Below are 14,997 nucleotides of genomic sequence, written 5' to 3' on the forward strand. Positions count from 1 at the left end.
CATTCACAGTGTAGGTTAGAAAAAGTATGTGAACCCCTAGGCTAATGACTTTTCCTAAAGCTAATTGGAGTCAGCTAACCCCGAGTTCAATCAATGAGACGAGATTGGAGATGTTTGTTAGAGCTGGCCTGCCCTATTAAAAAAACAAATTTGAGTTTGCTATTCACAAGAAGCATTGCCTGATGTGAACCATGCCCCAAACAAAAGAGATCTCAGAAGACCTAATATTAAGAGTTGTTGACTTTCCTAAAGCTGGAAAGGGTTACAAACGTATCTCTGAAAGCCTTGATGTTCATCAGTCCACGGTAAGACAAGTTGTCTATAAATGGAGAAAGTTCAGCACTGTTGCTATTCTCCCTAGGAGTGGCCGCCCTGCAAAGATGACTGCAAGAGCACAGCGCAGAATGCTCAATGAGGTTAAGAAGAATCCTAGAGTGTCAACTAAAGACTTACAGAAATCTCTGGAACATGCTAACATCTCTGTAGACGAGTATAGGATATGTAAAAAAAACATTAAAGAAGAATGGTGTTCATGGGAGGATACCATGGGAAGAAGCCACTGCTGTCCAAAAAAAACATTACTGCACGTCTGAAGTTTGCAAAAGAGCACCTGGATGTTCCACAGTGCTACTGGCAAAATATTCTGTGGACAGATGAAACTACAGTTGTGTGTTCCTTCCAAACAACTCAAGACTGTAGAGAAAAAAGGCACAGCACACCAACATCAAAACCTCATCCCAGCTGCAAAGTATGGTGGAGGGGGCATCATGGTTTGGGACTGTTTTGCTGGACAGCTTGCCATCATCTGCGGAAAAATTAATTCCCAAGTTTATCAAGACATTTTGCAGGAGCATGTAAGGCTATCTGTCCGCCAATTGAAGCTCAACAGAAATTGGGTGACGCAACAGGACAACGACCCAAAACACAGAAGTAAATCAACAACAAAATGGCTTCAACAGAAGAAAATAGTGGCCCAGTCAGAGTCTTAACCTCAACCCGATTTGAGATGCTGTGGCATGACCTTGAGCGGTTCACACCAGACATCCCAAGAATATTGTGGAACCGAAACAGTTTTGTAAAGATGAATGGTCCAACATTCCTCCTGGCCGTTGTGAAGGTCTGATCCGCAGCTACAGAAAACATTTGGTTGAGGTTATTGCCACCAAAGAAGGGTCAACCAGTTATTAAATCCAAGGGTTCACATACTTTCCCTTTTCCCCTGTGAACGTTTACATGGTGTGTTCGACAAAGACATGAACATGTCTAATTTTAGTTGTGTTATCTGTTTAATCAGACTTGTTTGTTTTGACTTCGATGACATTTACATTACATTTACATTTAAGTCATTTAGCAGACGCTCTTATCCAGAGCGACTTACAAATTGGTGCATTCACCTTATGACCTCCAGTGGAACAGTAGTGCATCTAAATCTTTTCAGGGGGAGGGGGGGGGTGAGAGGGATTACTTTATCCTATCCTAGGTATTCCTTAAAGAGGTGGGGTTTCAGGTGTCTCCGGAAGGTGGTGATTGACTCCGCTGTCCTGGCGTCGTGAGGGAGTTTGTTCCACCATTGGGGGGCCAGAGCAGCGAACAGTTTTGACTGGGCTGAGCGGGAACTGTACTTCCTCAGTGGTAGGGAGGCGAGCAGGCCAGAGGTGGATGAACGCAGTGCCCTTGTTTGGGTGTAGGGCCTGATCAGAGCCTGGAGGTACTGAGGTGCCGTTCCCCTCACAGCTCCGTAGGCAAGCACCATGGTCTTGTAGCGGATGCGAGCTTCAACTGGAAGCCAGTGGAGGGAGCGGAGGAGCGGGGTGACGTGAGAGAACTTGGGAAGGTTGAACACCAGACGGGCTGCGGCGTTCTGGATGAGTTGTAGGGGTTTAATGGCACAGGCAGGGAGCCCAGCCAACAGCGAGTTGCAGTAATCCAGACGGGAGATGACAAGTGCCTGGATTAGGACCTGCGCCGCTTCCTGTGTGAGGCAGGGTCGTACTCTGCGGATGTTGTAGAGCATGAACCTACAGGAACGGGCCACCGCCTTGATGTTAGTTGAGAACGACAGGGTGTTGTCCAGGATCACGCCAAGGTTCTTAGCGCTCTGGGAGGAGGACACAATGGAGTTGTCAACCGTGATGGCGAGATCATGGAACGGGCAGTCCTTCCCCGGGAGGAAGAGCAGCTCCGTCTTGCCGAGGTTCAGCTTGAGGTGGTGATCCGTCATCCACACGGATATGTCTGCCAGACATGCAGAGATGCGATTCGCCACCTGGTCATCAGAAGGGGGAAAGGAGAAGATTAATTGTGTGTCGTCTGCATAGCAATGATAGGAGAGACCATGTGAGGTTATGACAGAGCCAAGTGACTTGGTGTATAGCGAGAATAGGAGAGGGCCTAGAACAGAGCCCTGGGGGACACCAGTGGTGAGAGCACGTGGTGTGGAGACGGATTCTCGCCACGCCACCTGGTAGGAGCGACCTGTCAGGTAGGACGCAATCCAAGCGTGGGCCGCGCCGGAGATGCCCAACTCGGAGAGGGTGGAGAGGAGGATCTGATGGTTCACAGTATCGAAGGCAGCCGATAGGTCTAGAAGGATGAGAGCAGAGGAGAGAGAGTTAGCTTTAGCAGTGCGGAGCGCCTCCGTGATACAGAGAAGAGCAGTCTCAGTTGAATGACTAGTCTTGAAACCTGACTGATTTGGATCAAGAAGGTCATTCTGAGAGAGATAGCGGGAGAGCTGGCCAAGGACGGCACGTTCAAGAGTTTTGGAGAGAAAAGAAAGAAGGGATACTGGTCTGTAGTTGATGACGATCAGATCAAATGTTATGACCAATTTCTGCCTAAATCCAGGTAATTCCAAAGGTTTCACATACTTTTCTTTCCACTCTAAAGCACGTTCTTCAGTTCACCCTTTACAGCTTCATAATGTAAATAATGTTTAGTTCCCCTGAACAGTTGAGCCAGTCGTGTGTTTGTAAATAGCACAACGGGGGAAGACGGGAGCAGGTGAGCCCAGCTGTGTATTGATGGGTCGCATTTATATTGAAACGTTTGCTTAAATATAAGTGATCAGGGACGTGCAGCTGTAGTTATACGTTAGTGCAACACATTCAGAAGAAAATAGCTTTTGTTTTCTCGAACAGACGTGGAACGCTGTTTGGCTGGCAGCTACAGGGGTAAACTTCTTTTGTTGTTGCAAAAACGATGCATGGCCATCATCATTTATGTTTATCATAGAATGACTGTAGCCAGCGACACTTCCTTATATTTTGCTTAGTTATTTTACCAGAGAACAGTAGTCCGTCTACACCGAGTCAAATGCTACACATCAGTCCTTAGTGCTCAAGCACAACATTTGTCTGTTGCCCGGCAGAAATGAATAGGAAGAAGCATTTTAGATCTGAATTTACAAAACGCTGCATGAGATTTCTGAGCCCGTATTATATTTCTTTCCGCATAAAGAAAGAACAGTTCTGCGTTGACGTGACCCCTAACTTGCTACTTAGTAATTGACTCATTTAATAAGGTGACAGGGCATCGGATTGTGTAAGGTAAGCTTTCTGCCGTGTTTGAGAAGTCAAAGCCCTTTGGATGAGTTGTCTGTACAGCTGCCACTGCTATCTGGATTTGCTTGCTGTTTTCTCCTCTGTTCTCAACCCGTCTGCTCCTCCCCCATCTTCTCCTAGCAGAGCAGGCAGGCCTATTGCCCTCGCGACTCTACTCTGACACAGCATGTACACAATTGAATATACCACTGTTGGACTGAAATCAAGTTGTAGAAACATCTCAAGGATGATCAATGGAAACAGGATGTTCCTGGAGCTCAATTTTGAGTCTCATAGCAAAGGGTCTGAATACTTATGTGAATAAAGTATTTCTTTATTTAATTTTTTTAATTCGCAAAAATGGATAAAAACCTGTTTTTGCTTTGTCATTATGAAGTATTGTATGTATGTATGGTATTCGCTATTAGTTTTGCTAATTTAAGTAGCATTCTGATAACAAATGCCCAACGGTCTTTTTTTGCGCTTTTTTGGCTACTAAGCCGTAAATCCCAGAATGAGAGAAGGAAGATATGAAAGTCTGGAAACCACCCAACCCTACTGGTGGCCATTCTGAATGTACCCATAGGAGCAAAGGAAGTACAATCAGGAAGTGTACCCATCCATTTGTGTTGTGATTTGTTTATTCAACTCAACTTACATTACAAAAAAAAAACTTTCCATTACATCAGTTAACATCATTTGAATGAACATTCTACATGACCATGGAAGTTATTGGATCACAATACCAGGCAGCCATTGCAGGTGTACCCATGAGTTTACCAGTCAAATTGCCAGGGTTATTGGTTCCAAACCTGTTCTTTTCATTCTATGTTTGCTGCTGCTGGATTGTGGGGAGTGTTGCCTAGGTAACTGAAGTTTGCAAACACCTTGCTTGTTTCTGCCAGGAGTAAAAAAGTTTGATTGTGTTAAGAGTCCATGTTACCGCAGAAACGGACTCGAACGCCTGGCCGCCCCGTCTCCAGTCAGCTGTTCGTTCCTATCTATTTCAAGAATAATAATCTTGTCTCGTAACAAGGGATTCCGACTGATTTATCTCAGTTAATTCTCCCGTCTTAAGCCTTGTTTGTTTTCAGGGCCGAGAATGAGAGCAAGAGGAGGAGAGAGGGAAAGAGAACGTGGGGGAGAGTGACTCTTGTCTTTAGTCTTGTTTATTATTTTCCCCAGAGACGGAGAGAGAATACAAGAGCGGGAGAGGGAGGATGAGGGCAAGAGAGGAAGAGGGGGAAGGTCGGGAGGGTGACTCCGTGTGGACAGCCTTGGTATTTGGTTCTCAATGTCCACCTTGACCTTAGCTTAGGTCACCTTCCCTTTTCTCTCTTTGAGAAAACATGATGATACAACTCCGTTCCGGCCACACACACTTACCTCTTATACAGCCTAGAGAGAGAACTATTATGTCTAGTTCCTTCCCTGATAGGCGAGCCAATTTCTCTCTACAGCCATTCAGGACACCCTTATCTGTGTTCTCCACTGCTGACGTTGTCTTGATTGATATGTGGAACCACTAAGGTTACTGATAAACAAGAATGGCCTGCTTTTCTCTTCTCTGCATCTCCAGCCTTGGTTTGATTCACTGTGCCAAGTGCTCTTACACACACTCTCTCTCGCCAACATCCAGAGTAGTCTTTCTTGTCCAGGATACGGAAGTAGCCTGTCAAGACATTGTCCTTGTCCTCTGTCACTGAGTGTGTGTGTGCCTCCCTCTCTTTTCTCTCCCGCAGCGATAGAGACACAGAGTACCAGCTCAGAGGAGATAGTGCCAAGCCCGCCATCGCCGCCTCCTCCCCCGAGGGTCTACAAGCCCTGCTTCGTGTGCCAGGACAAATCCTCAGGATACCACTATGGAGTCAGTGCCTGCGAAGGTTGCAAGGTGAGACACACCCTTATGTAGCCATACATTCTATTCCATTCTGTTCTATACTATTTGATCCAGGGTTAAATTGTCAGTTGCTTCTGAGGGGTTTTCTGTAAATGGGCTGGACCAATGCATATTGGCGTGCCCACGTTGATATTTATAACACTTGTCCTGGTTTGGAATGGGAGTACCCAGTCCCAGGGGGCCATCACCCTAAGGCCCTACTATAATTCATGCACATTCTATGCATAGCATCAGCATGATCTGAAGTTCAGAATATACCTAGATTGGTTGGGGTGCATTTGGGGACGCCCTATAAAGAGTGAACTGGGCCATTGCGTATGTCACTGCTTATGGCTTCCCTCCTATATCTATACATGATGGGACTGCCAGATCATCTGGGCTATGCTTCAATACTGCCCTATACACTTCTCATTAACTGTATGAGGAATTGTTTCTTTAAGTGGCTTTAGTTTGACTATCTAGCTGCTGTATCTGTCCAACTCTAAATTACGTCATTGTCTTCGAGTGGGTGTTCCTGCCAGGTGGCATTTAATCCAGGAGCTACACCCTCATTCAGCAAGTGTCGACGTGGGCCCTTGTCATCACCGCTCTCTGTGTTTGTGTTTTACGTTATCTCGGGTTTTCACCACATCCTTGAATATCATATGTGTCCTTTCCTCCCGCTCTTACCATTTTTTTATACGGCCTGTCCAGCCTTTCATGTGAGACGTGTTACGAGAACACCGGCTACGCTGACTTCCACGCTGTCCTGTCAGGCAACCGCCTGCACTCTGAAGTGGTATCTGGCTGCTGTTTCCTTATCTGTAGCACCGTGTTTCACAAGACGGGGTTGTGTAAGCCTGCGAAAGCTTGCGTTAGCAGTGGTGCTCTGGAGGACTCGCTGTTCATCTGTAATGCATGGAGGTTGAGGGCAGGGCAATGGTCTGAGACTGGCAGGCAGAGGGAGGCTGGATGACTGGCTGTGGTGGTGACAGGTGCCCATTAGGCCTGCCTCACATGGCTGGGCCCAGGGAAGATAACACCTGGCTTGTAGGGGGAATGGGAACCTGGTTGCATCCAGAGTGGAGATGAGGGGATTCGGTTGACGGTAAGGTGGAGAGGACAGATGAGAAGATCGAAAGGACAGGACCGGAGAGGAGGCGAGTCGAGATGATGGAAAGGGGAGAAAAAACGAGTTTAGTTTCTTGAGCAGACAGTCCTGTTTTAACACAGTAGCACGAGGCAAGGTCTCGCCTCTGGGCGTTCATTGAAACTTAACCTCTAAAAGAAATGAATGCAAAGTAAATAAAGCCTTAACCTGCCTTTTTTGGGGGGCAGAAAAGCCCCACTTGACGGAGTTGCCTGTTGCACGTCCTCAATAGCTTTTAATGTGTCTCTTAACTTCACACTAATAGGCCCTGATTTAAATAGGCTAATACGGTTGTGTGTGTGGTCTGTCAGTGTGAAAGCATGGGTATGACTTTGTTGGCTAAATCAGAAACCAACTGATACCCATGCTAGTGTCACTTTCATGCTCTGCTTAAACTCACTGACTCAGGATGCCGTGCGTACGTACATGTTTGTGTGCACATCCCTTCCGGGTGGTAGCTACCCCAATGCCAGCTGCTAGTCTCCACCCCCAGCCGGGCGTCCTGGGGAGAGCAGAACTGAAAAATTCAGCATTCTAGCCTCCTCTCTCCTAGTCTTCTAAACAGGAGATGAGGGAGCTTTGTATCCTCAATATTTCAACACAACAGGTGTATTCAGACCCCTGGACTTTTTCCAGGTTTTGTTATGTTACAGCCTTACTCTAAAATAGATTTTTTTAAACACACAATACCCAATAATGACAAAGCGAAAACAGTTTTTGGGGGATTTGTAAAAATAAAAACAACATACCTTATTTACATGAGTATTCAGACTTTTTGCTCAGGTACATCCTGTTTCCATGGATCATCCTTGAGATGTTTCTACAACTTGATTGGAGTCCACCTGTGGTAAATTCAATTGATTGGATATGATTTGGAAAGGCACACACCTGTCTATAGAAGGTCCCACAGTTGACAGTGCATGTCAGAGCAAAAACCAAGCCATGAGGTCGAAGGAATTGTCCGTAGAGCTCAGAGACAGGATTGTGTCGAGGCACAGATGGATTGGTACCAAAAATGTCTGCAGTGGCCCCAATCATTCTGAAATGGAACAAAGACTTTTCCTAGAGCTGTCCGCCCGGCCAAACTGAGCAATCGGGGAGAAAGGCCTTGGTCAGGGAGGTGAACGATGGTCACTCTGACAGAGTTCTAGAGTTCCTCTGTGGCGTTGGGAGAACCTTCCAGAAGGACCATCTCTGCAGCACTCCAGTAATCAGGCCTTTATGGGAGATTGGCCAGACGGAAGCCACTCCTCACTAAAAGACCGCACGCTTGCAGTTTGCCAAAAGGCACTTAGACTCTCAGACCATGAGAAACAAGATTCTCTGGTCTGATGAAACCAATATTGAACTCTTTGGTTCCCGCCTGGAGGAAACCTGGCACCATGGTGGTGAAAACATCATGCGGTGGGGATGTTTTTCAGCGGTAGGGACTGGAAGACTAGTCAGGATTGAGGCAAAGATGAACAGAGCAAAGTACAGAGATCCTTGATGGCAACCTGATCCAGAGCGCTCAGGACTTCAGACTGGGGTGAAGGTTCACCTTCCAACAGCACAACGACCCCAAGCACACAGCCAAGACAATGCAGGAGTGACTTCGGAACAAGTCTCTGAATGTCCTTGAGAGGCTCAGCCAGAGCCTGGACTTGAAACCGATCAAACATCTCTGGAAAGACCTGAAAATAGCTGTGCAGTGAAGATCCCCATCCAACCTGACAGAGCTTGAGAGGATCTGCAGAGAAGAACGGGAGAAACTCCCCAAATACAGGTGTGCCAAGCTTGTTGTGTCATACCCAGAAGACTCAAGGCTGTAATCGCTGCCAAAGGTGTAAAGGGAATAGTTATGTAAATGTGATATTTCAGTTTTTATTTTTAATAAATTAGGAAAAATGTCAACCTGTTTTTCTTTGTTGTTATGGGGTATTGTGTGTAGATTGATGAGGAAAAAATACAATTGAATCCATTTTAGAATAAGGCTGTAACGTAACAAAATGTGGAAAAGGGGAGGGGTCTGAATACTTTCTGAAGGCACTGTATATACGGCCACTCATCGGAGACTGGGGTAAGTTGAGGGTTAGCAACTTAGCATTTCCTTAACCAGCCAGACTACCAAACCCAACCCTAGGGTGCGGTGAGGAATCATGTCAGACCAAACTACTTAGAGATGGCTCATTTGTTTGTTGTTGAAGTGGAGTCTCTTTTTTTCTCTCTCTCGTTCCTTCTCGTTCTCCCAGATATAAACACATTAACATAAAATGTGTACGCTCTCCTCATTTATTGTCTCGGAGGCATCGATGCACAACATGAAGCCTTTTTTCTTTCTTTTTTTTTTTGCCACGCGAAGACACTTAACATCTTAAGCCCCCACCATCGCTCCGTTCTCTAATGGTGCAGTGTTCTTAGCTGGCCTTATTAAAGACATCACATCTTTAGTAATGTGCCTGTCGTAGGGTTGGCCGATTTTTTGATCAAATTAATTTGAATTTGTTTTAGCGCGATATTCCAAATGCCAGTACCACGAGAATCATTTGTTATTATGGGCGTTTATGTTGTCTTTTTGGTCTGGACTCCTTCGCTTCTTCTGTGCTGTGTGCATCTTTTTATTTACACACACACACACACACACACCAAGCCCCTCTTCCAGTCACTCACAACAACAAAGATGAGAGCTCACTTCTTCCTTTGTGACGAGCGGTTTCAACTCGCTATCTGCATTTGAGGATTGGTCCAACAGAATCGGTCATATGGACACCGAAACACATTGAGGCATTATTTCTAACGAACCCTTTTTATGTCTCAACCCCCCAAATGTTGCACGCACAACAGACGCTACTAAAACAGGAGTATCAATAAACATTGAGTCTGGAAAATGTATGTTCAGTTTTGTCTGTACCGCTAGCAGCATTTTAGCCATAAACCATTATACTAGCTGTCTAGTCTGTGTTTTATACATGTGCAATAAGCATGAAACACAATTATGTAAGGATTTGGCAACTCGTTCTCATTGTGAGAAATAGGGTAGGGCACTTGATTTGAACATCTGAACTAAGTGGACAGGCTAGCATGCTGTTAAAACAGTTGGAGACGGACAGGACAGAAGGGTGTGTTCATAACAATTCAACTGTTCTACCTTCTTAGCTTGCAAATCTATCCAAGTTCACTCAACTTAAAATATAAAGATTAGCTGGCTACTCACTAGCACATGGGCTTTTGCTTGATTTGTTTATGAGATCTGTGTTAATGTTCTATAATGGCTGCTATAAGAAGTTAGTCATTATTAGTTAATGTGCGTTATGCATAGTTCTGGTTAAATTGGTTACAAAAAGGGCATTTCATAGACTGATCAGTAAAAAGCTGAATAAACAACACACACCCACATACGCATGCAAATGTAGAAACGTGCACGCTCGCTCACACATTCCGTACATTTTTAAATCCCCCACATTTAAAAATCCCCCTCAAAATGTTAATCACAGTGCAGATGGTTCGCCTGCTCTTTCTCTTCGCTAATGATAGGAGTGTGTTTAGTCTTTTGCGTGTACAATATCCAATCCTGCTTTAATGAAGTTGCGAGACATTGCAAGCCAAGAAATTCTGGTTTTTATTTTTTTATTGAACCTTTATTTAATTAGGTAAGTCAGTTAATAACTAATTCTTATTTACAATGATGTCCTATTTACAATGATGGAACAGTGGGTCAACTGTCTTGTTCAGGGGCGGAACAACAGATTACCTTGTCAGCTCAGGGATTCGATTCACCAACCTTTCGGTTACTGGCCCAATGCTCTAACCACTAGGCTACCTGTCACCCATACATCAGGTGCATATCTACAGTACACAGAATGGATTATTCAAGCCACACACATACATAATTAACCCCCCTCCTGCCCCATCTCCTCCGTTCCTCTCCATTCCTCCCTCCCCCCTTCATCTCTCCGGGCTCCTCTCCTCAGAACGCTGCAGGGTGGCTGACAGGCCTGCTGAGGGCTCTTGTCGTCTGGCGGATTAGCGCTTATACGAAGAGGCTTAAGGGGGCGCAGGAAGCAATGACTCCTAATGGGGATGGAGAGGGGGGGGGCGGGCAGGGGAGGGGAGGGACAATGGCTAACCACGAGGAGAGGTCCAATCCCCTGGGCCACCTGAGGCGTGGAATTGGAGGGATTGGTTGTCCCCTTTTATATGTCAAAGGGACTGGGTCAATCCTCCCGTGGCCAGCAGGGTCAGGGTCAGGGCACCAACGGATCACAGGGAGACGCACCGGGGTCACTGGCAGGTCGTTAGATATCGGCTATTGATTGGCTTTGAAGCCGTAGCTTGTTGTCGTGTATTTTGTTTATGTTATGACTGTGGATCCTAGTTTGTTTAGAGATCGGGCCTAGATGTAAGTAATGGAGTCTCACTCTAAAATTGACATATTTTCTATAATCAGGGCCAAGTCTTAATGCTATGCATGTTTTTGTAGGTATTTGTTAGTGCTTTAATGCAAGACTAACAAGCCGTTGTTCAAATATATCTTTCGTGCAAAAAAATGTGTAATTAGTGCTTGGAAACAAAGTCTCAGCCCGTTTCCATCTATTTTGGTACAGCATACAAACCTGCATATCTTTAGTGATAATCCATTAAAGGAGAAGTCATTTTTTACAACCAAATCTGTTTTTCTTAATGTAAATGGTATGTTATAGAAGAGTTCAGACACCTTTTTTGTGATTTCACTTGTTTTTGATAAACTTACCCCAGACAGTGAATAACTTCCTCATTCTCCTTGTGCAGTATGGGGGCACTGAAAAAATAAAAAATAAACTGCAAAGTTCTCAGTATAGTGACGCGGTACTTTAGATGTTGTACATATGAAAATGTGTCATTCCAAACGTAATCTGAAACGTTACATTGAATTTTGTGCGACTCTAGCTGTTTTCCTTGCTCCGCTGTGCAGGCCGGGTGTGGTCCGGCCTGCAGAGATCCACATCAACGGGACTGCAGAAAAGATTCGGCCGTTTTAAGTCCCTCCGCGTCTAAATCACAGAGGACTTGAGTTGGACCAACGACAACAACACCACTCATGTCAAGAGGGCGCAACAGCGCATCTTCTTCCTAAGGCTGCTAAAGAAATGCTACCCCCGGGTCCTCTCAGTACTACCACTGCGCCATCGAGAGCGTCTTGACCCGTTGCATCACGGCCTGGTACAGGAATCACTCAGTCAACGACAGCTAGGCCCTCCAGTACATCACTGGGGCCATGTTCACATCCATCCAGGACATCTACTTGAAATGGTGCTTGAGGAAGTCCCGCAGCATCATCAAGGACCCCACACACCCCAGCCACGAGTTGTTCACTTCCTTATCGTCGGGCAGACTGGTTCGGAGCATGAGGTCTGATACCAACAGGCTCACAGACAGTTTCTGTCTACAAGCCATCAGACTGCTAAACACTTGAACTGGACAGACCACCTGAACTGACTCTCCGCACCTTAGCACGCACACACCCACATAGACACATATGTACACGTACACACACATTCATGCTACACACACATCACAGCTGCTGCTACCAAACTCTTATTTACTATTGCTAATACTGCACCATTTAAACACTTGCCCACCAATCCCTCTTTCCCTGATACATGTGTAAATATTGTAGTATAATTCATACCTTCCTGTATTATACTTATGGTTAAATGTTTATTCTACTGAGTCATGTACTTTATGTTCCTATTCTTATATTTTATGTCTTATTGTTGCATAGTCGAGTAGGAACCTCCAAGTAAGCATTTCGTTGGACAGTATATACAATGTGTGTCCTGTACATACGACCTAAAACAACTTGAAACACGTCCCACCAGAAGGATAGATGAGGATCCAGGAAGGACAAATTGTGGTCTTTAGTACATGGGCCATCTGTCGACCAGAGAGCTAATCTCCTCCTGGCATCTTCTACAGTCTCTGCCTTTGTACCATATTGCTTTCTTTGGGAATACACAAAATGGGTGGATGCCTCGAATGGTGGATATTGTATTGCTATGGTTTTTAGGTTTTGTAGCTTTGAGACTCATGGTTTCGTGTATGGTGATATCCATTCTTGATTCATTTTAAAAAGACAAAGGTTTCACTCTAGTGTCTATTCTTCACAATGAGAGACGAGACCATTTTGATGTGCTTTCTTGCCGCCCCCCCCCCCCCCCTTCCTGTCCTTTAATTTAGTTTCAGATGTCCGCTCATCCTTTTAGATTCAGAGTACTTGTAAGCGTTTTAAACCAATGTTCTCTCTGTAATGATGTTGGCCTCCACCCAGAATTGTTTTTGCTGGGCCATATCAAGATTTAAAGTAGGGCATTGATAGGTAGCTAGAGGCTAGTAGACTCTGCGTTTTGTGTCCCCAAACCGTTCTGACTTACTTAACATCCTTAAAGCATCTCTCAATGTCCCTAGTGCTCCATTGCCAAGGTAGGAGGGTGATCTCATGAGATGGCAACATGAGTTAATATGTATTATCCTACAGATGACTCATTGCTAAGACTTTCAAGAGCTCAGTGTTTGGTAGCTCATTGCCTTTAATTGTTGAGCATATGGCCACACACCAGTACTGTTATCTATAGGTTCTTGAATCTAAACACACACACACACACACACACACACACTGACAATGTCTCTCTCCTTCCTTCCATTCTCTTTTCTCTTGCTCCCTCTTTTTCTTCTCCTATCTCTCTCTTTCTTCATCCCTCTGTCCTCCAGGGCTTCTTTCGGAGGAGCATCCAGAAGAGCATGGTGTACACATGTCACCGGGAGAAGAACTGCATCATCAACAAGGTCACCAGGAACCGCTGCCAGTACTGCCGGCTGCAGAAATGCTTGGAAGTGGGCATGTCCAAGGAGTGTGAGTAGTAGTGCACTACTGTATTACACTACAGCACCCTGACAGTGCCAACCCTAACCTCGGTACACTATACACTACACCTTCCAGTCATGTCATCAACCACACTGCAGTCAGAGGGCAGGACGTCATCCAAACTATGCACAGAGGATCAGGACAGTCCTTTCATTGTCGTTCGACTGGGTCCCATCTGGGATGAAATGTCTAGCTATTTGATTGAGTTCTGATTGATAGGATATCATGCATCACTGAACTACACTACACCAGCCACTCCAGCCTATAACCTCTGAGCCAACAGGCAACACATACTCCGATCCCCATCATTCTCTGTCATAAAGCCTCATAACTGTGTACGTGTGCGTGCGGCACTGCCCCAATGCACAGTTTAGCTTTGCACAGTAATGGTGGTAGCTTGGTGGGCCTCTGTGATGAATATGTTAGCACCAGCGGAGAGTGAAAGAGCAGGCTTCGCCTCTGATCAGGGCATCCCGGGGGCTGTGTGAACACACACAGTACACACACACACTGTCAGACCACCCAAGCTAATTGGTGGAGGTGATAGGGAAGACCTATGGCTGGAAGGGCCTTACCTCAGCATACCGACACACACACACAGGTCCAAACTGTATACATAGTAAATATACTCACTCATACGCAGGCAAGCACACACAGACCCTCCTCGCCCTTTCCCTCCTCCATCCCTCTCTCTGTCGTCTCTCTGCTATGGTATTTACCCTCTTCATGATACTGTAATGCTCTGTGAGTTTCCCACGCGGCGGGCTGTCTGAGGCTTACTGCAAAGTAAGTTATCCTCAGCGCTCCTTACCTCTGAATGGGCCCATTAATCATGGTTATAACGATCACGGCAGGCAGCTCTGCAACACCCACAACAGGGACAGACGGGAGATAGTCTAGTGCACGGCTGATGTTAAAAGCAACCGATACAGGCTCAGATGTTTCTTCTGTCCATCTCCCTAATGGTTAAGGGTTAACATCTATGTCAAGTTAAAGAAGAACCCATCTAGGTTCACTCTTACTCCCATACTCCCTCCTATTTAGTCATTGTGTCTGTGTGTGTTTGTAGTAGAGGGTTATGTTGGTGTCTGGTAAGTGAGGGTGTAGTGTTGATTTGTGTGCCTGTGTCCTGGCTGATAACTTTAGCCGTGTTGCAGTGCTACTTCGAAAGGGGTGGGTGTGGGGGGGGGGGGGATCTGGCCATCTGGGGGCCTGCGGGGAGCCACCGCGGAGGCTGCGAGGACCGGCCACTCTGCTAGGGGACATCTCGGTGACCTTGCATCCGCTCGACAACTCCGACATCACTGCCAGTACCAGTGCCAGGTGGCCATGCCAAGGCAGAGCGAGAGAGAGAGGGATGTGGGTTACTATGGAAAGACTGAGAGAGCCCGAGTGGTGTCAAGGAAAGGCAGGGCTGGTAAATGCTCTTTTTCAATGTCAATGTTTACCTTTTTGTCTTTTTTTTCTTCTTAGGCGTTCCGTTGAAACTCTGACAAACCTGCTGGTGATTACTGTATACGTGTAGAATGTTGAGTTGATTTATGTT

General features: G+C 45.8%; 1 protein-coding gene across 6 annotated transcripts in view; it reads left to right on the forward strand.

Moving 5' to 3' along the window:
- Positions 1 to 14,997, forward strand: part of LOC115143919 (retinoic acid receptor alpha-like) — a 354,975-nt gene that overhangs the window by 322,356 nt on the left and 17,622 nt on the right. For all 6 annotated transcript variants that reach the window (XM_065002359.1, XM_065002360.1, XM_029684389.2 and 3 more), the window contains 2 exons: positions 5,285 to 5,433; positions 13,298 to 13,439. In XM_065002359.1, the coding sequence (XP_064858431.1) occupies positions 5,285 to 5,433; positions 13,298 to 13,439 (291 nt within the window). The remainder of the gene's footprint in view (positions 1 to 5,284; positions 5,434 to 13,297; positions 13,440 to 14,997) is intronic.

This window comes from Oncorhynchus nerka, linkage group LG16, assembly GCF_034236695.1.
Source record: "Oncorhynchus nerka isolate Pitt River linkage group LG16, Oner_Uvic_2.0, whole genome shotgun sequence".
NCBI classification, from domain to species: domain Eukaryota; kingdom Metazoa; phylum Chordata; class Actinopteri; order Salmoniformes; family Salmonidae; genus Oncorhynchus; species Oncorhynchus nerka.